Source organism: Gymnoscopelus microlampas (assembly GCF_963454915.1).
Source record: "Gymnoscopelus microlampas genome assembly, chromosome: 12".
Classification (NCBI taxonomy): Eukaryota; Metazoa; Chordata; class Actinopteri; order Myctophiformes; family Myctophidae; genus Gymnoscopelus; species Gymnoscopelus microlampas.
In genome coordinates this window covers 8,211,955-8,235,516 of record NC_139949.1, presented here as the reverse complement: position 1 = coordinate 8,235,516, position 23,562 = coordinate 8,211,955, and the positions used below count along the sequence as shown (strand labels likewise).

At 46.5% G+C, this 23,562-nt stretch overlaps 1 protein-coding gene across 1 annotated transcript in view; it reads right to left on the bottom strand.

Moving 5' to 3' along the window:
• Positions 1-3,352: 3,352 nt before the first annotated feature.
• ttc3 (tetratricopeptide repeat domain 3) overlaps positions 3,353-23,562 on the bottom strand; it is a 58,419-nt gene continuing 38,209 nt past the window's right edge. Inside the window, exons 34-47 of the mRNA XM_084074471.1 lie at positions 22,867-23,416; positions 22,475-22,534; positions 21,455-21,604; positions 20,489-20,628; positions 20,019-20,087; positions 18,969-19,065; positions 11,556-11,659; positions 11,237-11,321; positions 10,685-10,786; positions 9,292-9,662; positions 8,486-8,600; positions 5,600-5,734; positions 4,183-4,275; positions 3,353-3,550 (exon numbers count right to left, since the gene is read on the bottom strand). Coding sequence (XP_083930597.1) covers positions 3,410-3,550; positions 4,183-4,275; positions 5,600-5,734; positions 8,486-8,600; positions 9,292-9,662; positions 10,685-10,786; positions 11,237-11,321; positions 11,556-11,659; positions 18,969-19,065; positions 20,019-20,087; positions 20,489-20,628; positions 21,455-21,604; positions 22,475-22,534; positions 22,867-23,416 — 2,212 coding nt within the window. The 3' untranslated portion in view covers positions 3,353-3,409. The remainder of the gene's footprint in view (positions 3,551-4,182; positions 4,276-5,599; positions 5,735-8,485; positions 8,601-9,291; positions 9,663-10,684; positions 10,787-11,236; positions 11,322-11,555; positions 11,660-18,968; positions 19,066-20,018; positions 20,088-20,488; positions 20,629-21,454; positions 21,605-22,474; positions 22,535-22,866; positions 23,417-23,562) is intronic.

Sequence of the window (23,562 nt, the reverse complement as noted above, 5' to 3'; positions counted from 1 at the left end):
CATATGTAGTGTGCTTGCTTGGGTTGCTCATTTGGCATTTGAATCATACTCTGTTAATACTGGGCTCACTAGCTCAGTCAGTGTATGATTACACAATGTCAAAAGATAAGATAAATAATCAACTAAGTGTTCTTTATAATTTGTTATAGCCTATAACTGTTGAGTTGGCATTGATTCATTTTTTTCAGGGCTGGATTTTGTCACCTGACTGTAATGACCTTATTTTTGGCATCACAGATACAGAAGATAATAGTCTTCGTGAGTTACTTAGGCTACAGGTTTTTGTCCGTTTGCAACCGTACGGACGGCCGGAAGTCCCATCCACTCCCATGTCCCATGTCCCACGGAGACATCAAATTTGATGTCTCCGTGGGTCTACTGTGTTCGACTCAAGACTCTTTTGGGTCTTGAGTCGAATCCTGGAAATGGCAAATCAGCATGTGTCTGCCTGCCTGGGGTCTAGTGCTGTAATAGGGATAGACTCTTGTGTTCTTGGCTGTTGCTGAGAATAAGCCCACTTGTAAAGTGCTTGAGCCAAATGCCTTTAATTAATTTGGTGGAATGAGGCATCACGTTCATGTAATGTCAACGCGTGCTTGGTTAGCTCTGTTGGAGGAGCTCTTGACTTCAGACCACAAGGTCATGGGATCGAATCCCAGCATAGGATCCTTGGCATCTGAGCAATCTGGCTCCTACGGGTCTACTATCTTTTTTCGCCTTTATCATAAAGGTTGCTGGACAATATATAGAGGATGAAATGCATAATGTATTAAATAATATAAAGGTAGTATCAAATACATTGTAGAAAATGAGAGACATGACGCTTTATTAGCAAGACAGTCTTTCATTATATTATTCCTCATTTTGCTGGTTTCCCCTGAAACCCCTTTACTGTTACAGAGTAAACTGCCTTAGAATCACTGCTGATGATGTGGCCATAGCTGAATGGTTAGAGAGCCTGCCTGTCAAGCCATACATCCCAGGTTCAATCCCAGGCCTCAGCAATGTGCCAAAGTGTCCCAGAACAAGACACTTAAAAGAGTAGTTCACCCAAAAAAACGTATTTTCTATCAATTACACACTCCATGAAGCCTTGAATTCATAGAGATTTTTTTGTTTTTGACACATTCCTGAGCACAGACTCAGACATATTGGTTGGATGCATGGCGCATATAATAGGCTATCGCATTGTAGATTAGTAGGCGATAATTCCAATATTCACTATACATTCCTCATGTTTAAGCCTAACTGAATTATATTTATGAACTTGCATATAAATTGTATATATTTTTGTACGACTTGTGCATTTAATTTGTCGGCAATACTTTGCCACGCTTTCTCCCTGGATCCATTTATTGCGGCCATGTTTCCTTTCTTGCTTATTATACATTTTATTTCCTCGTATGATTCCGGGGTCTTGAGTCGAACCAATTACTCCCGCGGAGACATCAAATTTCTCTTTTGGGCCTTGAGACTTGGGATTCGAGGCCCAAAAGAGAAATTTGATGTCTCCGCGGGAGTAATTGGTTCGACTCAAGACTCTTTTGGGTCTTGAGTCTTGGGACTCATTTTTTATAATATAAATTAAATCTGTAATATATTATCAAACATCTAATAACAATATGAACTAGTGTTAACAGAGTGACAATGATATATCACATGAGTCATTGTGAAACAATTATGATTCATGGTCACACACTATTTCAGTAATATAATTAAATTGATTATATCTTATTGTATTGATTTCATTTTGCAGAATGCAGGGTCATTCAAATGAGTCCATATACAAACACGTTTAGAATTAACTGTGGAAAAACTTTAAGAACAAAGGCACTGGATTAAGTAAGCTTGGCTGTTAGCCTGCTCCTGACCAGGCTAACTTCACAGCTAAATTGCCATGGTAACTAAGGTAGGCTTGCTTCAATTCTCTTTTGTGGAATCGGGTTATGGCTAAACTTAGCCAGGGTGAACTGGCTAAACTAATCTTCAAGATAATTCAGCTTTCATGGAACCGATTCATCCCTAATCCTGGCTAAATTAAGCCAGGATAGGTGTTAAAGCCAGGCTTTAGCTCTAATTCACCTTTCGTGGAATAGGGCCCCGGTTGACTTGGAAGGATTTAAACTAAATAGTTCCTTAAGAGATGTATGCTTGTCATAATGCATTTAATAACATGTAAATGGATGATATGGTATTAAAGGTTACAGTGTTGATCTACTGTGGCAGCCATGGCAGAATGGCTAGACTGCCTGCCTGGGAAGCATATGGTCCCAGGTTTGACTCCCGGGCCCCAGTGATGTATCGACATGTCCCTCATCAATACAGCCCCAACTGCTCCACTCTCACTTGAGTAGCACTCCGATGGGTGAAGCTGAAAAATGTATTTCCCCCGTGGGATGAAATAAGTTTCATTACTGTGTACCAGCACTTATCTAGGACTAGGGGCAAAATCATTATTGATTGACCTAAAAGAAAGATATCAGTTATTGGCAAATGTCTTTATTTTGTGATGGTGACAACATACAGCAATATATCTTCATTGATACAAGTCAATCGTATGGTACAACAAATTTGGATGACAAATATAACAGTTGCTAAAGTTCTTGGATGCACATTCCATTGCTATGATGTAAAAGGGTGCTTCATTAAGAAGTGTTGACATACTTCTAAACGCCTTGATGAGCAGACACTGTAGTAGCTGAAGAACATGGACTTCTTTAACATGTATTCATTCATGTACAGCATGCTTGAATCCAACTCGTTTACCCAGAAAAATAGTATCGTGTAACGTTACATTTACCACGCTGCTATTTTTACTCTGTTGTGTTTACATGGTATTAAACTGCAATCTGAGCAACAGTTGGCTAATTCTTGTATGCATTTGGTTAATAATGAGATTGTAGAAAGAGACAATGCCACTTAACATTTTAATTAAACGATTGGTTAAAAATAAAAGTAAAAAATAAAAGCACAGTTCAATTCAAACGGGTGGTTAATAGGATTACACAAGAAACATTAAAGCTTAATTTAGGCCCGCTTAGTTCATGCCCGTCGGACGATTGTATCGCTCGCCAAAAACACCCGATTAGCGAGCGCTACCATCGTACAACACAGTATACATTCACAGGAATCGACCAGGAGCAAAAGTCATGCAAATAGATTCAGAGGAATCGACCAGGAGCAAAAGTCATGCAAATAGATTCAGAAGGACATTAAGATGGTTTTTAGAGGGGTGAGAGTCCCTCAGAAGGACTTTAATAGATGTTTGCAGAGGGGTGGGGGGTCTCGGACATTAGGAAAGGTTTGCAGAGGGGTGGGGGTCTCGGACAGAGGGGTGGGGGGTCTCGGACATTAGGAGAGGTTTGCAGAGGGGTGGGGGTCTCGGACAGATTGGTGGGTGTCTCGGACATTAGGAGAGGTTTGCGGAGGGGTGGGGGTCTCGGCGCATCATTCTGCCGGCGGCAGGAAGCATGGGGAAGTCTTCGGGAAGCACGGTGTGCTCTCTGCATGTGGGACACGTGCTCTGCTCCCTGAGCCACGACTTAATGCACTGTTAACAGGGAGAGGAAGAAAGATTTCAAAACAACAGAAAATGTAATAATTTTTTTTTTTTTTTTTAAAGTCTGCATAGAAAATTATGACAAAATGTGCTTTATTCTTATTGGGTTCTTCTCATTTGATGTTTCAATTGAGCCGTATCAATGTCCGTAATAGTGGCTTGTATATCATCGCTGTTGGGCGGAAATCTCATCAAATGGCGTAAAAAAAAGAACCTTTGTTCCAATGGATCCAGTGTAGACATTTAGTCACAAGGTCTTGTTAAAACTTTATTGGTTCAATATTTATAAAACCCAAGGACACACTTAACTTTATTATTTTGGAAAATGTTTGAAAGTGGTTAACGACAAGCTCCAAAATAATAAAGTTAACGACAAGCTCACAAAATATTACGATTGTAGATTGACGTAAAACAGTGTCAAGTAGCGAAAATGGCCAAAGTAGGGCATTCATTTAGGGGAAAAAAAGAAAGGAAACGTTGCAATATGGAGATACAGGGATTCTGCCCGACAGCGATGATATTCATGAGTCTGCTGTTGGCTGAATTAACAGTCACACTCCAAACATGTACTGTATGTATGTAACAACGCTGTAATACATGGTGTGAATCAGTTTGTTCCTCACCTCTTTATGGAAGCTGTGTCTGCACTCCAGCACAAACGCATCACCTGGAAACATGTCGTCATGACAGATGATGCACGGATCATCCACGTTCAGCTGGAATCAAACACACACACACAGATTAGAATGAAGTCCTCCCTTTTTCATTCTACAGTAGAATTGAAACATCAACTCATCCTCACCAAGTCCTAACAGTAGAAACATCTCAAATGGAACAACTTTTTGCTTTTTCATATACACGTAAGATAAGAGAGAGAAGTATGAGACTGGCAGGGCATTGTGTCAGGCATACAGAACTAGTAGTGAGCAAACCGAGGCACAAGTAGGAGGGACACCTACTATGTGTCAAAACTATGACGATAAATGTTCGTCGTCTACCTTTTTTTCCACTGATGAAAAATAAATAAAGACTAAATAAAAACTAAGCTATGATGACTAAAACTAAGACTAAATATATTGACTATTTTGTCAACAAATAAAAAACAGACTAAGATGTTAGGGAGGGACTAGTAGAGAAGAGATCCAGTAGAACTAAGACGAGTCATTTTATGTTTGGTTGTGCTCGGGTGTTGCGCTCTGAAAATGGCAGATCTACAAGCTCACAACGCGTTGTGCTGCGACGCGTTGTGAGCTTGTAGATCTGCCATTTTCAGCATGCAGCCAAGGGTAAAATCAGCCATTACGACGCCATCAAAGCCCGGCAAAATACATTTTAGTCGACTAAATCAACTGTCGATTTAGTCAACTAAAATCTTATGATATTTAGTTGACTATAACTACACAGAAAACTACAACATTTCAGATGAATAAAATTCCAGTTTAGTTTTAGTCATATTTTTAGTCAAAAGACTATTACTAAATCAAAATTTGCTCTCAAAATCAACGACCTCACTCAAGTGTGTCTGAGTGAGGTGTGACAGCGGAGCTAACTACACTGGTCAATGGAATATTTGTAAATGGTTTCCTAGACCATTTCTTCTTATTTTACCTCCAAGGTACAGTTACATGGTGCAGGGGTATAAGCACATAACAGCAAAGAGTTTAGTCCTTTTAGCAGATCGCACCATGTCATAAACACTGTTGGACAACCTTTACCGCCTACTCTGTTCACTAGGAGATGCTTCTGCAAACAGTTTCAACAACAGTGTTTGAGAGGAAACCACTCTAGTCTGTCAAAGGTTACAGCGTGTGACAGACTGGACCCTTGGAGCAATGGTTCTCAAGAGTGGGGGTCGAGGGACCCTCAGGGTTCCCTGAGTGGGTTCCAAATGGACCCTTAGCAAGTCCATAACTCTTGAGTGTACAAATGTAACCAAATGAACACGTTATGGGGGAGGTCCTTAAAATTCAAACGTTTTAGAGAACCACTGGACTAGAGTGATTTGCGTGATGGCGGCAGATGTTTTAGATCAGCACTCACAGCATGGGAGGGTCTGTTGGCTCCCAGCGTCTGCCAGACAGGAACAGGAAGCGGACTAGAAACGGACACGGGTGTCCCACTGCGCTGTGGGGTGGACCTGTTGCTGCTGCTGCTGGCTCCATTGTTCACCTGCTCCTGGAAACCAAACGCACAACACAACACAACACGTCACGACACCAATGCGGAGCTTGGGAGATGACGTTAACATGAACTTTGTATTTGGTTCGTGCCGTATTACATTTACGCCACGGTCGGTCATACACAACACGTTCAGCCAAACAGAAAACATTGTAGAAACCTTTTGTCCATATTTTAACTTTTAAATGTTTGTAGTATGACTTAGTAGGGCATTTATTTACGAAATGTCACACAAAAGTAGCAAAAATAGCCCATCAACAAGTTGCGTTGTGAAAGTGGTGAAGTGTGGGGGTTTTATAAATATTGAAACCACGAAAAGTATTAGCAAGAGATTGGGACTAAATAATAACTACATTGGATCCATACACAGGTTATTTCTCCCATTTCCTGAAAGGCAACAGTTTTGGAAACCCACTTGTTAAAAGGGGTCTATACCTGGTCCCTTCATCCTTTCCCGCTACATGAAATCTCTACATCTAAAATAGCAGATCTACAAGCTCAAAATGCTTCGCAACATGATACATTGTGAGCTTGTAGACCTGCTAGGGATAATGTGGTTAACCGGCATTCACATGATGATAAGCCAGGTATGCAGTTAAAAGGTAGGGTAAGTGATTTTGTTTTGTAAAAAAGGTTAAAGTACCATATTCTGATAGTAATCATTGCTACAGAGCGTTTGTTCGGTCACAGGGGTCTCTCAAGCTCTTTAGTAAACAGAATATAAATACATTTTCAGGTAGGTGACAAAATTTAAGCCAATCAGGAGAGAGCACTGAAAATGCTGTTTAAGAGCTGGAGAGACATGGGAGACTCCTTTTACTGAACACACACACTATAGCAATACTGCCCTGCCAAGGTAAAGTGCAGTAACTACGTTTTTGGACACACCAACTTATTTGTGTATCCCAAAGGTCAAATTAGCCTTTGTGATTTTGGGGGATAAACAATTCAATCAAGAACAGATGTAAAATTAGTGTAATATCACTTATATGCCGATATCTCATTTGGCTGACCAGTTGAATCACTTTTAAACCCAGCATTTTTCAGTGATTTTTCTTTTCGTAGTTACTGCATTTACCTTGGCAGGGCAGAATAAGTACTATCAGAATATAGAGCTATTTAACACTTATTTTAACAAAAGTAAATCACTTACCCTACCTTTAATGGTTAACTATAGCTCCATGTGGGCATGTGTACAGTATCTCCATTCTCTGCTACTAGTGGGAGAGCTTAACAAGATAATCGAAACGAAGCGGATAAAAGCGCCAATTTTTTTATGAGGCTTCTTTAGGACCTACTGATGGATTCTAGCCTTGGGTACCAAACTTTATTTTGAAAAGTATCCATACAATTAACCATATCAATATTCATTAAAAAAAACAGGCCGATTCACTTTTTGGCCTATAACTCTTGAACCGTAGGTCATAGGATAAAAAGTATTTTTTCCCTGGACTCCTTGGATCATGACGCAACTTCCCATATAGGTCCCGCCCCTTTTCCGATTTCAAAATTTTACGCCATTTTGCGTTATTTTCAAAACACACATTTTGCTATTACTCCTACAAATGTTGTCCAACTCATACAAATCAGCACACACTGTGTCTTTGGTCATGTGGAGAAGGAGAAGTGACGAGCTAATTGATTGCAGGGGAGTTGGCTGCCAAGCGCATTTAAATGCAGGTGTACAAATCTTAGAAGCCAATCGTAGCCAATCTGAGGGGAATATGAGAAATCGGACTGATACATCTACATCACATGACCAAAGACACAGTGTGTGCCGATTTGTGTGAATTATGGATTTAATAAAATTAAATTGGATTTAATTTAATTGAAATCGGAAAAGGGGCGGGACCTATAAGAGAAGTTGTGTCGTGATCCAAGGAGTCCAGGAAAAATATATTTTTGATTCTATGACCTACGGTTCAAGAGTTATAGGCCAAAAAGTGAATCGGTCTGTTTTTTTTAATGGATACTGATATGGATAATTGTATGGATACTTTTCAAAATAAAGTTTGGTACCCAAGGCTAGAATCCATCAGTAGGTCCTAAAGAAGCCTCATAAAAAATGTGGCGCTTTTATCCGCTTCGTTTCAATAATGTCAAAAAATGGGGTTAAGCTTCTCCACTATACGGTGAGTTGCAGTGGGCAGAGCAGGTACCGTTACCTTTTGGTTTACTGATGTCGAGCAGCATGAGCATGAACTGCTTTGCTTTAGCAGGTTCATATAGACATACTGTGCATACATTGACCCTGTTCTAGATCTTTGGTTCTCAGCAAAAGTAGTTAACCATTTTATCCATTTATAAGTTGTCTATTCAAAAATAGCAGATATACAAGCTCACAGCGCATGACTTTGTGCCGTGCTGCGAGCTTGTAGATCTGCTATTTTTGAAAAATCTTGAAATTATTTTGAACATTTTGCATTTGCAACACAAATCTTCTCTTCTCGGGGTCCCTGGCACAAAATATTTTCAGATGGGGGTCCGGACAAATATATATAAAATAAAAAAGTTTGAGAACCACTGTTCTAGATGGTGTGGCTGGAAAATACTTTCTAAGTAATGCTCCAGCCATCAGCCACTGCAGTCAATGTGTAGAAAATCTAATTTGTGCCCTTTTTGGGGGGATTAGCATCAAGAGAACATCAGTGCATTACTAGTAATTATAATGTAATGTCACAGAGCCGTTAAGATGAGTTTTTGGATGGGCGGCTTTATAACTGGTCAGGGTTAGTCAGTAGTGCGTACCTGGTGGTCTAGAATGATCTGTGTCACTCCACTGGCCACATCCTGGAAGGCCATGTTGTTTAGCTGTCTGCCATTCATCACACGAAACTCCTGGACAAACTTCATCAAGTCCAACCTGGGAAACACACACACGTTATATTCCTTAAATGCATTTACTTTAGGACAGAAATGCATGGAGTGCTGCTGTGTAACTTGTGTGAAGATGTTTAGGCTGATCTAGGATCAGATTACTGCAGCGCATTGCTCGCGGAAATTAAACCACACTGACAATAAGACAGTCAATTTACTATGCTCAACATAAAAAAAAAAACATTCAATTGGATTTTAACCCATTTAGACTAAGACCGGGAAAGAATCCATGTCATTTATAGATTTCTTTGGCTAATCAAAAATAGCAGATATACAAGCTCGTAGCGTGGCACTCGAGCTTATTTTTGAAAAATCATGAAAATGTGCAAATCTTAGAATATACATATTTTAAAGCATTTATAAGCATTATAAAACATTTGTAGCCAAAATCTTTACTTCTGGGAATTCTACAAATGTCTTAAAAATCCTAACAAGTTTTCTGAAAAAACGTATGTTGCTATACGAGAGAGTTCTGAAACCATTCCATGTCAAGGACCACCCAAAATGATATGTAATTGGCCCCTATCTCATAACATGTTGTTCCAGGGGACCCCCAGAAGCACAGATCGGAGTAAAAAATGTTTGTTTTAAAATATTCAAAGATTTGCACAGTTTTCACGATAAAAATAAATAAATTAGCAGATCTACAAGCTCATAGCATGTTGTGTGGTGTTCACCTTGTGTAGACGGGGAAAACACTAGACAGGTGCTCCAGAACGCGCTCAAACACAGTCATGGGTTGCGGTTCCATGGGCTTGGCGTGGGGCTTGGCTTGGGCTCCCAGTGGAGAGGCGGCTCCTTCGGGACGGCTGTGTGTGGGGGCCTGGTGGTTGTGTGTGGGGGCCTGGTGGTTGTGTGTGGGGGCCTGGTGGTTGTGTGGGGGGGCCTGGTGGTTGTGTGGGGGGGCCTGATGGTTGTGTGGGGGGCCCTGGTGGTTGGGTGTGGGGCCCTGGTGGTTGGGCGTGGGGCCCCGTGCGGCCTGGGGCCCGTCATGGGAGCTCGGTGATGATGGCGGGTTCTGTGGCAGCTGGTGGACCGACAGGAACATCTGCACACACAACACAGGAGTGTAAAGTTTCATCATTCAACTGAACCCTAGCGTCTGGTGATGAGCGGGTCGGGTTTTTTCATAACCCGCCCAGGAACTCAACCCGCCCCAACCCGCCTTGAGAACCCATATATAAATCTATGACTCAACCCGCCCCGCGACCCGCGGTGGAAAAAAAAAAAGTATATACCCCAAGTGTATTCAAACTGTTTTATTGTTATTATTCTTATTAGGAATAAAGACAAAACAAGAGCATGTGATTTTTTATTTTTTTTGCGTGTGAGAGTGGCGTCGACCCGCAACACCCGCAGCCCGCATGGGGTGGGGGGGGGGGGGGGTTTCACCAAAGATAGAACATCTACAAGCTCACATCGTGCCAAAATGACATGTTGTGAGCTTGTAGATCTGCTATTTTTGGGCGAAGACATTTGGTGTAGAGTCTGCAACAAATGTCCCAAAACAGCTAGTTTTCCCCTCTACACTGTAGAAAGAAAAAAACGTGTGGCCCAAGTACAGAGCCAACTCAGGTCAAGTTTACTATGGGTGCTTTCAGACGTACGGTTCTGTAGACTGTGCGAAACCAAACCCACCAAACATTAGAAGTCACTTGAAATGGTCCGTCATTCATTGGACGGAATTTCCAAGGGACATTTTACGACCAGCACCAATGAACCGGAAGGTTCATTAAACGGACCAAAACATCCAGGTGTGAAAGCCACCCAAGCATAGAGGGCTTTAACTTTAAAGTGGTTAAAAATGCTACTTTGGATACACGTCAACCCATGGTCAGTGTCACGTAATAACCACGTTTTTAACCACCTACGTCCTTATACATGTCATTGTAGGTCAAATGGGCGAGAATAGCAAACAAGCTCTACAAGGCGACACTGTCGGTAACTTGGATCACTAGAAAAAACGAGCCCCAGGGGCTTTTTGTGTTATCCTTTTTAGCATAACCTTTTAATACTTTATTAACTGTACAGGAAGTACAGTCAATAAAGTATTCAGTCAATCACTCTTACCGGTACAACTGGTGTCTGGGGAGCGCTGGGGACAATGATCGAAGGCAGAGATCCCAGCCTGCTGCCGTTCTTCACCTGTTCCATCTGCACCTGGTACTGAGCCTTCACACACACACACACACACACACACACACACACACACACGTTGGTACGTGTGGTAACTGGTACTGCTAAAACGTATATGTGCTAAAAGGCATTGAACGCATTGGACCATTTATTTTTTTGCTATGCTGCAGGACCACATTGGAAACAAGTGTTTCAATACGCTTTAATGTGTTATCCTGGGTTTCAGTTATATTGCAATTACGCTTGTATATCGTGTACCAAGTGTACAAATGGAACCAAATGGACACGAAAGCGTCCATTTGGTTCCATTTGTACAGAGTTACAGACCTGTAAGGGTCCATTTTGGAACCTCCTACAGGAATCGTTAAAGGGAACCGTTAAGAAATCGGACCGTTAATGCGGGAATCATTGTTAAAATCCTAAAGGATCCCAACCCTAGTAGTGTGTAGCTGTGAGTGACGAATGCTACGGTGTTGTTGTCTGTACCTCGACGTTGGAGATTTTGTCCTCGGACTCTTGAACACAGGCTCTCCAGTTGCCTCTTGGAACGTTCAAAGCTTGAGGAGGGAACCTGGAAAAGATACGGACAACACAGAATGATGTGAATGGAACTGGTGCGTATGCAAACCATACCATTGTTGCTGGAAAGGAGGCAGTGTTTAGGGGTGTGTGTGTGTGTGTGTGTGTGTGTGTGTGTGTGTGTGTGAGAGAGAGATGTTGAGAGAATTGTTAGAAGCTGGATAGTGTTACTCTGTTGGTACAAAATACTTTCAACAAGTCTTCAACCATAGTTTTCAACACCTACCTGGGCGCTACCTCCTCCAGTTTGGCCAGGATAGCTTTGGCATCCGACCGGGACCTGTTGAGGTCATGCAAGCCCTGGTCGCGTTGGTTCTCCAAGTTAGACAGCTGGCGGATGAAATAGAGGTACAGTGTAAGTCTGGTGCTGTGTGTGTGTGTGTGTGTGTGTGTGTGTGTGTGTGTGTGTGTGTGGGGGGCAGGGTGATACATAATCTCAAAAGCCACACAGTGCAGCATTTCTCAAAGCCACACCAAACTTGGCACAAACACTGTTCAGGGGACTGGCATGAGAAGAGCCCTACATATAGAAGCAGTGTTACAGCAATGTGTTTAACAAAATTGCCATAACTCGGTGACCATGGCTCTGATCAGCGCAATATGGGACCAGTGTTTATAATGGGAGCTCAGGTTGGTGGTAAGTGAAAGGGAGGACAGATCGGTGTTCATTTTGACAGCAAATTTTAATTTACTTTAGTCATAGTCTTTTGAATAACATTTCATTTAGTTTTTAGTGATTTTGTCGGCAGAAAAAGATTTAGGCAGTTTTATTACATTGCTCTCTCACTGTTCACATATGGGATCAGCGCCCCCTGGCGATGATATACAGAAGCTTCACATTAACTCCCTCGGGCCAATCCTCATTGGCCCGGTGGGCCGTCAGTCGCTTTCCGGAAAACCCTCCCCCGAGGGTATAAAGGACCCGGAAAGCGGAAGTTACGTTCTCTTTCGCTTCTTCTGCCTCGATGAACACAGAGCTGCTACAATCACATCTACGAAAACAGAACGAGCCTGCGGGGAATTCGACGATCTCGACAGCGACGAGTCGGTTTCTCAGTCCACCGAGAGTCCCCGGAGCTCGTTACTCTCCCTTTCCCTTCCACGGAGTGGAAAACTCTTTCCTCGATCTACACAGCGGACGCTGCAGCTAGCTTAGCCTAGCTTAACTAGCTTTCAGGCCTACCGGCTTTTTAGCTTAGCCTAGCCGGCCGGCTTGGCTTCATTCATTCTTCATCAGCATGTCTCGGCGTGCTCTTCCCACCGCGACGGATCGCCACGACCGGGGTCCCGCCATGGATTTCCCCCCCCGTCGCCGATGCAGCACCCGCACCTGTGCCCAGCTGCTGGACGAGTGGGACACCCACGACCATTGCATCATTTGCCTGGGTTTCGCCCACGCGGACGCCGCGGCCTACGAGCAGCCTCCTAGGTGCTCTGACTGTGCCAGCCTCCACCCATCGGAGCTTCAGAATCGCCTGTTCAAGGCCGAGAGGTTCTACGTTCCTCCCCGTACCACGTACGAGGAGCCTGAGGAGTACGACGCGGCCTCCCGCTACTTCTCCTCCCGCAGACAGCCCGCCGCTTACACGGCCAGAGAGGAGGCTTTCTCTCGCCGGGCTCGCCCGTCTGCAGCAGCCGGCTCCGCCCGGGCCTTGGACCCACCGGATCGCTCTCTCCACGGAGGGGACGGACGCAGACCTGGTTTAAAATCAATCGGTCCCCGCTCCCGTTCTCCCACGAGGGGAGACAACGCAGCGGAACACAGCGGCGGCCCTCACCGAGCTAGCTCCCACTACTCTTCCCCGGCGAGGAGCGGGTGCTCAGGCAGAGATGACGGTGAGGACGAGACCCTCGCCACCTACCAGGTGGAACAGTACGACGACGGTGATGATTACCAGGTCGTTGACCAGGTCGAGGGGGACGGAGAGGTCGTCATCCTGGAGACGGAGGACCGCGGCCCTCCTCTCCCAGCTATCGGCCCACCGCTACCTGCAACGCCACTCGCCGATGCTGTACCTACGGTAATGGTGGAGACGGCTACAGCCCAGGTTGAAGCTGCACCTCCCCCGCCCGACATGAGCGAGGCTCCTTTGCTGGAGATCTACAAACTGGCCACCGTGAGGTGTGGTCTCAGATGGCCCGCGGACGAGGCCGAGGTGGCCCCCGCCAGCGCTTCCGAGTGGCAGGGACTTGGCTCCGTGGAGGAGAAGGTCCCAAAGAAGTGTAAACTTCCCCTGGCAAAGGGCTTCGCTGCCGGCCTCACGGGGTCTTGGAGCTCTCCTCTGGCTCCGGACTCCGATCCAAAAAAGCTGCGTTTTGAGATCGACTGCGCGGGCGCAGGCGAACTCGGCCTCTCGGCCTTCCCGCCCATGGACCGTAGTTTGGCCACTTTCATGCTGCACAGCCAGCCGCGCAGCCAGAAGGCGCCCTTCTCTACAACAAAGGAGACACCGTGCCTCACCACCGAGAAGGACGTTGCTGGATCCGCTGCCACGAGGGCGGTCTACAAGGCAACAACATCAAGCGCCAGGGCCCTCAATGCTGCTGCTCTGTTACAGGGGTCCCTGATGGTTCTTATGACGGAGGCGGGAAACGCCGCTACGCCACAACAACTGGCTGAGATGCGGCGCCTCCAGCGGGAGATTATGCTCCTCAATAAGAATACTACAGAATGGAACGGTAGAGTCATGGGAATGTGCGTCGCTCACGAGAGAGGACGTTGGCTAGATCACGTCTCCTTCAAAGGCCCGGACGACAAAAAGCACCTCCAGAACCTTAAGATAACCGCTGGCAACCTCTTCCATGGCGCAATGGTTTATCTCCAAGAAAGCACCGCGACGCGCAAAGCCCAGGACGAGGCGGCCATGTCCTGTTTACAGGCTCCTTCTGGACCACCTCTCTCTCGGCCCCAGACCCGTCCCTCGCGGCAGCCAACTAGGGGTAGGATGCCACAGGTCCGTCAGACCGGTTCGCGCCAGAACCAGTCCCATTCTGCTCCACCAGCCGCTGGCAGAGGCGAACAGCGCGAACGTCGGGACGATGACCGTGGCCGCGCGCGCCCCGCCAACAACCGGCCTCAGAGAGGCAGTCACAGGGGTCGCCGCGCCGAGCAGAATAAATGACACTGTCCAACCCTGCCAAGTGAGCAGGGACAATTTCTCCCCCGGTTCCCTCTCCCCCCTGACGGGGGATTTTCGACTGGATTTTGTGGCCACGGGCCTCCATCCACGCTCACCGAGGAAGAGGAGGAGATGTTCGACGGAGCGAGTGGAGACGGCGTTCGATCGCTCCCGAAGCCCCGCAAAGAAGCACACACACCCAGATGTACATTTTATGAAACACGATTTTGTGAATGTGCATGTTCCTGTGTCACCTGCCGCTGTATTTGTTCAAAATGTTGTTATGAAAACAGATTCTGTATTAAACAACCAAAAAATACAACAAAGCACAACCAAAGTACTAATGAGCCACCGTTCATCAGGGACCCCTCACGAGGGGTCCCTGGTGAGCGGGGGACACAACAAAGGCAAGATGGCGGGCCAAAACCGTCATCTCCTACACGGGTCACGCCAAAATTTTTCTTGGTCCACAAAACGCCCCAAGTTAGGACTAGGCCCCAATGTTGTTGTTCTGTCACAAGAGTCGGCCATTTTGAGGAAACACGTGTTGGCGCACACATTGGCTGTGAGCGAACACGTGACGCCTTCCAAGATGGCCGCGCGCATGAGCCCTCATGTAGCACCAAGCATGCTAACCAGGCTAACAAGCACAGCCAAGACGAAGGCTCTCACACTGGCCGCGCATGCGTACTCAGGAGTAACAACAAAGAGGGTTGCCGAGCCAACGAGCACGACAAAGATGGCGGCGCTCGTACACCCGACACAAATAATAACCCCTCCGAATCCGTTGTCGCTCCGCATCGAGCGATGGAAAGAATGCGACGCCAACCCTTGGGTGCTCCGTACAATAGCACGGGGCTACAGGCTGCAATTTTCCAGGAAACCACCCATGTCCAACAAAGTATTGTTGTCACACGCGAGTGGCCAAGCGGCGGTAACGTTACGAGAGGAGATTGCATCACTCCTGCTAAAGAACGCCGTGCGGGAAGTACTACCGGGAGAAAGCCGTCTAGGTTTCTACTCAAGATACTTCCTCGTCAAGAAGAAAGGAGGGGGGCTACGTCCCATCATGGATCTGAGAGCTCTCAACAGGTATTTGAAAACCTTTCAGTTCAAAATGTTGACGGCAACAGCGTTACTACGCACGGTCCGCCAGGGCGACTGGTGGAGCTCAATAGATCTCAAGGACGCCTATTTTCATATCCCTATCTACCCTCCGCACAGAAAATTCCTGCGTTTCGAGTTCGAGGGTCATGTGTACGAGTACCTGGTCCTTCCTTTCGGAATGTCTCTAAGTCCCAGGGTGTTTGTGAAATGCACTCAGGCAGCGATAGCTCCCCTGAGGCGGAGGGGTGTCCGCGTCGCGACCTACATAGACGACTGGTTGCTGAGCGCGTCCTCGCGCCAGGAAGCGTGCCACCATACCAACCTGGTGGTGTCGCACCTGACCTCCCTGGGGTTCACGCTGAACCTAGCAAAGTGCGTGCTCACTCCGTCCCATCAGGCTACCTTCATAGGTATCGATCTAGACGCGGTTTCTCTCAGGGCTCGCCTGTCTCAGGAGAGGATAGCCTCCTTCCTGAGGTGTCTGGCCATGTTTCAACTGGGACACAGGGTCCAGTACAGGGTCTGCATGAGGGCGGCAGGGCTTATGGCCTCGGCCATCTCTCTAGTGCGCCTCGGCAGGCTACACATGAGACCTTTTCAGAGGTGGATGGGCTCACTCCGGATCCCAGCCACTCAGGGCTCTCGCCGCACGACGGTGTCCGCGGAATGCATGCGATCCCTCCAACAATGGAAAGTACCTTCCTTTCTATCGGAGGGCGTCCCGGTGGGGAGGGTCATCTCGAGAAAGATGATCACCACAGATGCCAGCTTGACCGGCTGGGGCGCAACTTGCGAAGGCCGGACGGCCAGGGGTTTGTGGGACCGCAATACGAGGACCGCCCACATCAACTTCTTGGAGTTGATGGCGGTTTTTCTGGCAGTGAAACACTTCAGGCCCCACATCGGGGGTTGTCACGTTCTGATCAGGACGGACAATACCACGACCATGGCCTACATCAACAAGCAGGGAGGCTTGAGGTCTCCTACTTTGGACGGTCTGGCACGGAGGCTGATACTGTGGTGCGACACGCACCTGAAATCAATCAGCGCCTCTCATGTACCTGGACTTCTGAACAGGGGTGCCGATCTTCTGTCCAGGGGCAAGGTTCGCTACTCGGACTGGTCACTGCACCCCGCGGTGGCGGACCAAATCTGGATCAGATTTGGACGGCCTCAGGTAGACCTTTTTGCATCAGGGGAGAACGCGAAGTGCTCACTGTTCTTCTCGATGAGCGGTCAGGCCCCGCTGGGCCTGGACGCCCTGGCGCACGAATGGCCAGGGGGGCTGCTTTATGCGTTCCCTCCACTGGAGCTGATCCATCCCACTCTGGAACGGGTCAGGCTCCGAGGCCTGACGGTGTTGCTGGTGGCTCCGGCAGGGGGCACTTGGAGGTCGGAGATAGCTCCCCTGCTATACGAGCGGCCTTGGCCCCTCCCGCTGCGAGAGGACCTGCTGCAGCAGGCCGGGGGCGAGATTCATCATCACAGGCCTGCAGACCTAGACCTTTGGGTCTGGCCTGTGAGAGGGACAATCTGACTGCGACAGGGCTGCCACCTAGGGTGGTGGCCACTATTCAGGCCGCTAGGGCACTCTCCACTAGAACCGTCTATGGGGCAAAGTGGAGTGTGTTCGAGGAGTGGTGTCTGGGAAGGTCCCCGGTCGTGGTCCCGTTCCAGGCCTCGGTCGCTGACGTCTTGACTTTCCTACAGGATAGATTGGATCTCGGGAATGCCTTCTCGACGATCAAAGTGTACTTGGCGGCCATCTCGGCCAACCATGTTGGTTTTGGTAAGAAAACCGTGGGGCAACAGCCCCTGGTGTGCCAGTTCATGAAGGGCGCGTTGCGTGAACATCCTGTCTCACGATCCTTGTTTCCCACGTGGGACTTGGTCCTGGTGCTCGACTCACTCTCTCGTCCTCCTTTTGAGCCATTGGAGACGGTGGAACTAAAGTTCCTCACGTTCAAGACGGTGCTCCTGGTTGCGCTGACAACAGCGAAACGGGTGAGCGATATGCATGCCCTTTCGGTGGCTCCGGAGTGCATGAGGTTCGCTGGTGATGGCAGCAGGGTTGTCCTCAAACCTAACCCGATTTTCGTTCCAAAAAACCACCTGGCGGTGGTGATGCCAACTGAGTTGGTGGCTTTTCATCCGCCTCCTTTTGCCTCAGATGAGGATAGGAGGCTACACTGTCTCTGTCCAGTAAGAGCCCTGCGGCTGTATGTCCAGAGGACTGCGGCCCTGACCCGCCCCAGCCAGCTCTTCGTCTCCCTGGGCCCTGGGCCTGGGGGACTGGCGGTGACTAAGTCCACAATTTCCCGTTGGATTGTGGAGGCCATCCGCCTGGCGTACGCTAGTAGGGGGGCCCCAGTGCCTGAGGGTCTGAGGGCGCACTCTACTAGAAGTGTATCGACGTCCTGGGCCCTCCTCAAAGGAGTGTCTATTCAGGACATCTGCACGGCAGCGAGTTGGTCGTCTCCTTCGACTTTCGCTGTTTTCTACAGCCTGAACGTGGCGTCGTCTTCTATGGCGCACACGGTTCTGGGCGTGGCTTCCACCTGAAGGTGGTTAGGTGCTTAGAACGGTCTTAAAATCTGTTCATGCCCCTTACTTTAGTGTTGATGGCCGAAGGTTGGGCCTTAGATTAATAAGGCGGACTTCGGTCTGTCAGGGCCCCCCACTAACTAGACAGGCTGTGCCTGGTTTTTAGTTTATAAGGCAGACTACGGTCTGTCAGGGCCCCACTAAATGTATTGGTCTCTGCCTCAGACCCGGGGGGTCTGTTGGCACCTGGATGCCGTGGGCCCCGCCCCTGGGGGGGCGGGGCCCTGGTTCAGGTTGTGGGTATCGTGATTTGCGGTTACATTCAGGGGGTTTATGTCTCCCATATGTGAACAGTGAGAGAGCAATGTAATAAAACTATAGGTTACTTACGTAACCCCGGTTTTATAAATTGCGAACGAGCTGTTCACAAAAACACCCTTCTTTTTGCTCGGCAGAAGGAAGCTGGTGTGAAAGAGAACGTAACTTCCGCTTTCCGGGTCCTTTATACCCTCGGGGGAGGGTTTTCCGGAAAGCGACTGACGGCCCACCGGGCCAATGAGGATTGGCCCGAGGGAGTTAATGTGAAGCTTCTGTATATCATCGCCAGGGGGCGCTGATCCCATATGTGAACAGCTCGTTCGCAATTTATAAAACCGGGGTTACGTAAGTAACCTATAGTTCTTGATGGTGTTGTAAGGGCTGATTTTACACTTAGTCGCATGCAGAAAATAGCCGATCTACAAGCTCACAACTTGTGAGCTTGTGAATAAAAAATATATTTAGTCTTAGTCATCATAGCTTATTTTCTATTTAGTTTTCGTCCGTGAAAAAAGGTAGTCGACGAAATAAACTCTGGGACAGATACAGACCTGAGCTGCCTGAGACCTCCTGACGGTCTTGGCACACAGCTCCTTACATCTCCTGATCTCATCCTCCAGGCTCATCTTCTCAGCTGCTGACTGGTTACTGTGGAGACAACATGACACACTCAGCATCTAATGTCACCAGTGTTGCCATGTCTGATTATTATAGGAGACTTTGGGCGTGTTTTTTCTGTAAAGTCGCTGGTAAATATTAGTAGTTGCATGATGCTTTTTTCAGGCTTAACACATTCACTGCCAGACTTTTTTCAGATTTTTTGCAGTTTTATGCCAAGAGATTTTTCATTGAAAAAAAAAAAGTACTGAGCCGAGATACATAATTTTTAAGTTAACAAGGAAGTGGATAGGAGTCTAAATCTTCGAAAAATCATATCTCCTTGGTCTTTGGGTCAAAATTAAAAAAAAAAAGATTTTTTTTTATTTTTTTTTGCTAAAATCGAGTTAATTCGATCTAGGCAAGCAAGTGATGGATTCTAAAATCGAGTTAACTCGATATAGGCAATCAATGTGTTAAGTGTAGTTGCTTACTTGGGCTTGCTTCCTAATGTTTAAACCAGTGGTTCTCAAACATTTTCATGCCAAGGAACCCCAAATGAACTTGTATTTGTCCGCAGAAAATATGTTGTGCCAGGGACCCTCATACAAACTTTTTGTTTCACATTTCAAAAATATTCCAAATATTACATTTTTTCCCAAGACTTTACAAAAATAGCTGATAAATTTTCAGGGTGAGAAAATGCAGCCTAGTCGCTTCTTTCAGGCTTGTTTCTCTTGCAAAATCGGACAACACTGAATGTCACACATTTGCTCAACTTTACACGGATTTGTGTCTCAGGCGAGTTAGAATATGGAATATACTGCAGTCTAAATACTTTTACCCCGGATCTGTTTGTGTAATGTTTTGATTGCTACAACAAACTGCCGCAAAGGTTTCTGAGCAAACATAATTGAGCAAAAAAAAAACAGGACAATTTGCATTATGATTTTAGTCACCACTGGCCTTATTTGCGTAGTGTTTCCCCATCAACATACACTTACCTTAGTTCTAAGAATCGCTCCAGCTGCCTGTCATAACCGAGGTTCTTCTCTCGGATGCTTTTGGAAATGCTGTGTGACACACAAAGAGATTAAACCTCATTAAAACATTCACAAATATACATGGTTTCAGGAGCCGTTCGGTTCAACGGGGGAAATAAATCTGTGATGGCAACCCAATGACAATGTCTTTTATCAGAGATAACAGAAGATGAATGTCTCCTAGCGGAGGCCCTAATAAACGTTCACTGACTGACACAGAAACATCAAACTCTTTATATCCATCTATCTCTCTGACTATTGTAAACATAATAAAATTTAGTACTTTGATCTATAAGCTTCATAGATACTGGCTATTTTCACATAATTTTCACCCAAGAATAGAGATGCTGGGTTGTGGGGAAAGAGCCGAGACATTAAGAGATCTAAGGGTTGTGCTAAATGTCTAGTTAGTAGTTCTAATGCATGGTCACCTCTCCTGCCGCTCAGCCAGGGCTTTGATCTCCAACTTCAGGGCCTTGAGGGCCTCCTGGTTCTCCCTCTTCTCCCTCTGGTCCCTTTTCACCTCGTCTTCCAACTTCTGCTGGAAGAGCGCCAGCTCTTTATTCATCACCTGCACACACACACACACACAGAAAGCAACACAGCAACGTGTCAAGAGCAGAGTCTCCTCCAGGTCTAATCCAAAACACGGTAGCTCCAGTCACTGTGGCAACCAGTCATAGATGATGGGGTCAGGATAGCGTCACGTAGTCAGACAACTATTCCACAATCTCTGAATGCTATATAGTCTGGAACAACAGACCTCCCAAAAATCCAAGACCGGAAGCTGTCACCTGTTCCCAAAAATACACTTAAAAATATTTGATTTTAGAATTTCCATTTCTATAAAGCTATAAAGCCTTTGGTTATTTTGATTTATATTAGGACAAAAGGTGAATATAGACAAACGGAAGCGTCACGTCCGCTTTATCCCCGGATCATTTCCAGAGCTTCCGTTGCTCCAGACTGTTTGACGGAAGCATTTCAAAATTGTGGGAAGCAACAGTCTGGCTCGTGAGACTAGGGTCAGGATAACTATATCGTTTTTTGGCCTGCTAAAGTTCCAAAAGGAGCTTAAAACGTTGAACATGACCGTCAAGTCTGTGGTGACTCTGGTATCAATGTATAGTTGGACATACAGTACGACAGCAACATATAGTTGGACATACAGTACGACAGCAACATATAGTTGGACATACAGTATGACAGCAACATATAGTTGGACATACAGTACGACAGCAACATATAGTTGGACATACAGTACGACAGCAACATATAGTTGGACATACAGTACGACAGCAACATATAGTTGGACATACAGTACGACAGCAACATATAGTTGGACATACAGTATGACAGCAACAGTGATGTGTGCAAGGTGATTCCATTCCACCTACCTGTGTGTTGGCAGTCATCTCGGCATACTCCTCCTGCAGGGCGGCGATGACCTCTTTGCGCTTTGCGTTGACCTGGTCGTGGTTGTGCTTCATGGTGTAGATGTGTTTCTCCAGATCCCTCTGGCTCTTCTCCCTCTTTGTGATCTCGCCCTGTGAAGGTGGATCAAAGCACAGTTCACTCACCTGGTGGAAAAGTAAACTAAGAAATGTCCCCTCAGGTCGATTCTAGATACGTCTTCTAAATTCCAACATTATTCAGAAAAACGTATGTTTCTAGATCAGTGGTTCTTCAAACTTTTTCATGTCAAGGACCCCCAAAATGATATGTATTTGGCCGCGGACTCCCATCTCAAAATATGTCGTTCCAGGGACCCCCAGAAGCAAAGATTTGAGTTACAAAGTCTGCTTTAAAACAGTATATATTCAAAGATTTGCACACATTTTCACGATTTTTCAAAAATAGCAGATCTACAAGCTCATAGCGCGGCACTCGGTGCCGCGCTATGAGCTTGTATATCTGCTATTTTTGAATAGCCAAAAGAGTAAAATATGGCTTTTTAGCTCGAATCTAGGTCCAGTGAAGCCAACCTCCTGGAGGTCCCCAAGACCAATAAGTACCATACCTGGGGTGATAGGGCTTTCTATGTTGCTGGCCCCTCCCTCTGGAACGCACTCCCCAACAAAACATACAGTAACCACTTAAGCCCTATTTTATACTTTGGCTATTCGGAAAATAGCCCATCTACAAGCTCACAATGTGGATCCACATACTCTTTTTACTTTGGTACTGTAAGAACATTTTAAATACAGGCCTTTTGAATGTAACAATGTATTTCTACATAGTGGTATTGCTACTTTCTAATTGTTTAGACCCATTTGAGTACTTATTCCAATACTGAATTACATTAAGAATTATAATAAGAATAATCAGAGTGTGTGTGTGAGAGTGAGTGAGTGAGTGAGTGAGTGAGTGAGTGAGTGAGAGTGTGAGTGTGTGTGTACACATTATGTGTAACTCACGTTATTCACGACTTCAAAAGGCTCAAGTTTTTCTGTATTGACCGCTACTGCCCTCTTAACCTACAAAAACACAAGCAAAATCATTTAGAACACTTTGTGAATCTCTACATTAGAGCACATTGTTGCTGTCGAGCAGAAACCTCGTATTCTCCACATTTCTAACTTTTTGTGTTTTTCGTAAATTAACGTGATCATACTAACAGGTCAAACAACAAGCATCAAAAGTAGCAGATCCACACTCTCTGAACGCGGCGCGAAGCAATGCGTTTAGAGCCCTTCGATCTGCTACTTTTGAATTTGAATGCAGTTTTGGACCACATGAGGTTTCCACCCCGACAGAGAGACGACAAGCATTTATAAAAAAGGCAGCTTAAAAACCACGGCGCCCTCACCTGTACAACCGACTGTTTCCGCGCGAGCTTCTCCCCTATGGGGAAAGGGCCCTCTGAAATAGCACCGTCGTCCAGCTGACTTACATACAGGTCCAGGTCGTGGTCCAGGTCGCTGGCGGAAAAAAGCTGCGGATCGTCCAGCGTGTCTGCGAGGCAATAAGAGGAGGCCAGCTCGGAGCCGACGGCTCCGTCTCCCACCAGAGGGAGCACGGTGTCGTTCAGGAAAGGACTGGGGAGGCTGAGAAAGTCACTGGAGGACGGGTCCATGCTGTAGTTCCCTATGACGTCCAGGTCGTCCAGGCCGCCCAGGCCGTCCACCAGGAGGGCGCCGTGCGCGGCGCCGTTGTGCTGCAAGCTGACGGCGTGCTTGGCCAGGCCGATGTTCAGGCCCATGGTGATGAAGCGCAGGGACTCCAGCAGGAAGGGCTTCAGGCCGCCGGCCTGCTGGATCTTCTGCTGGGCGACGGGAGGGAAGTAGTCCACCTCGCCCACCAGCAGGGGGTCCTCGGCGTCCAGCGGGCCGTGCTCCTCCAGGATCTGAGCAAAGTAGCTGCAGCAAGAAAGACAAAAGGTATGTTTAACTTTCAAATCGTTGCTGTCGGGCAGAATTGTTGTATCTGCATATTTCAGCTTTTTTTGGTAAATTAATGCCCTACTTCTTCCCAACATGAGTGTTTGCAGATCTAACGAAAATAG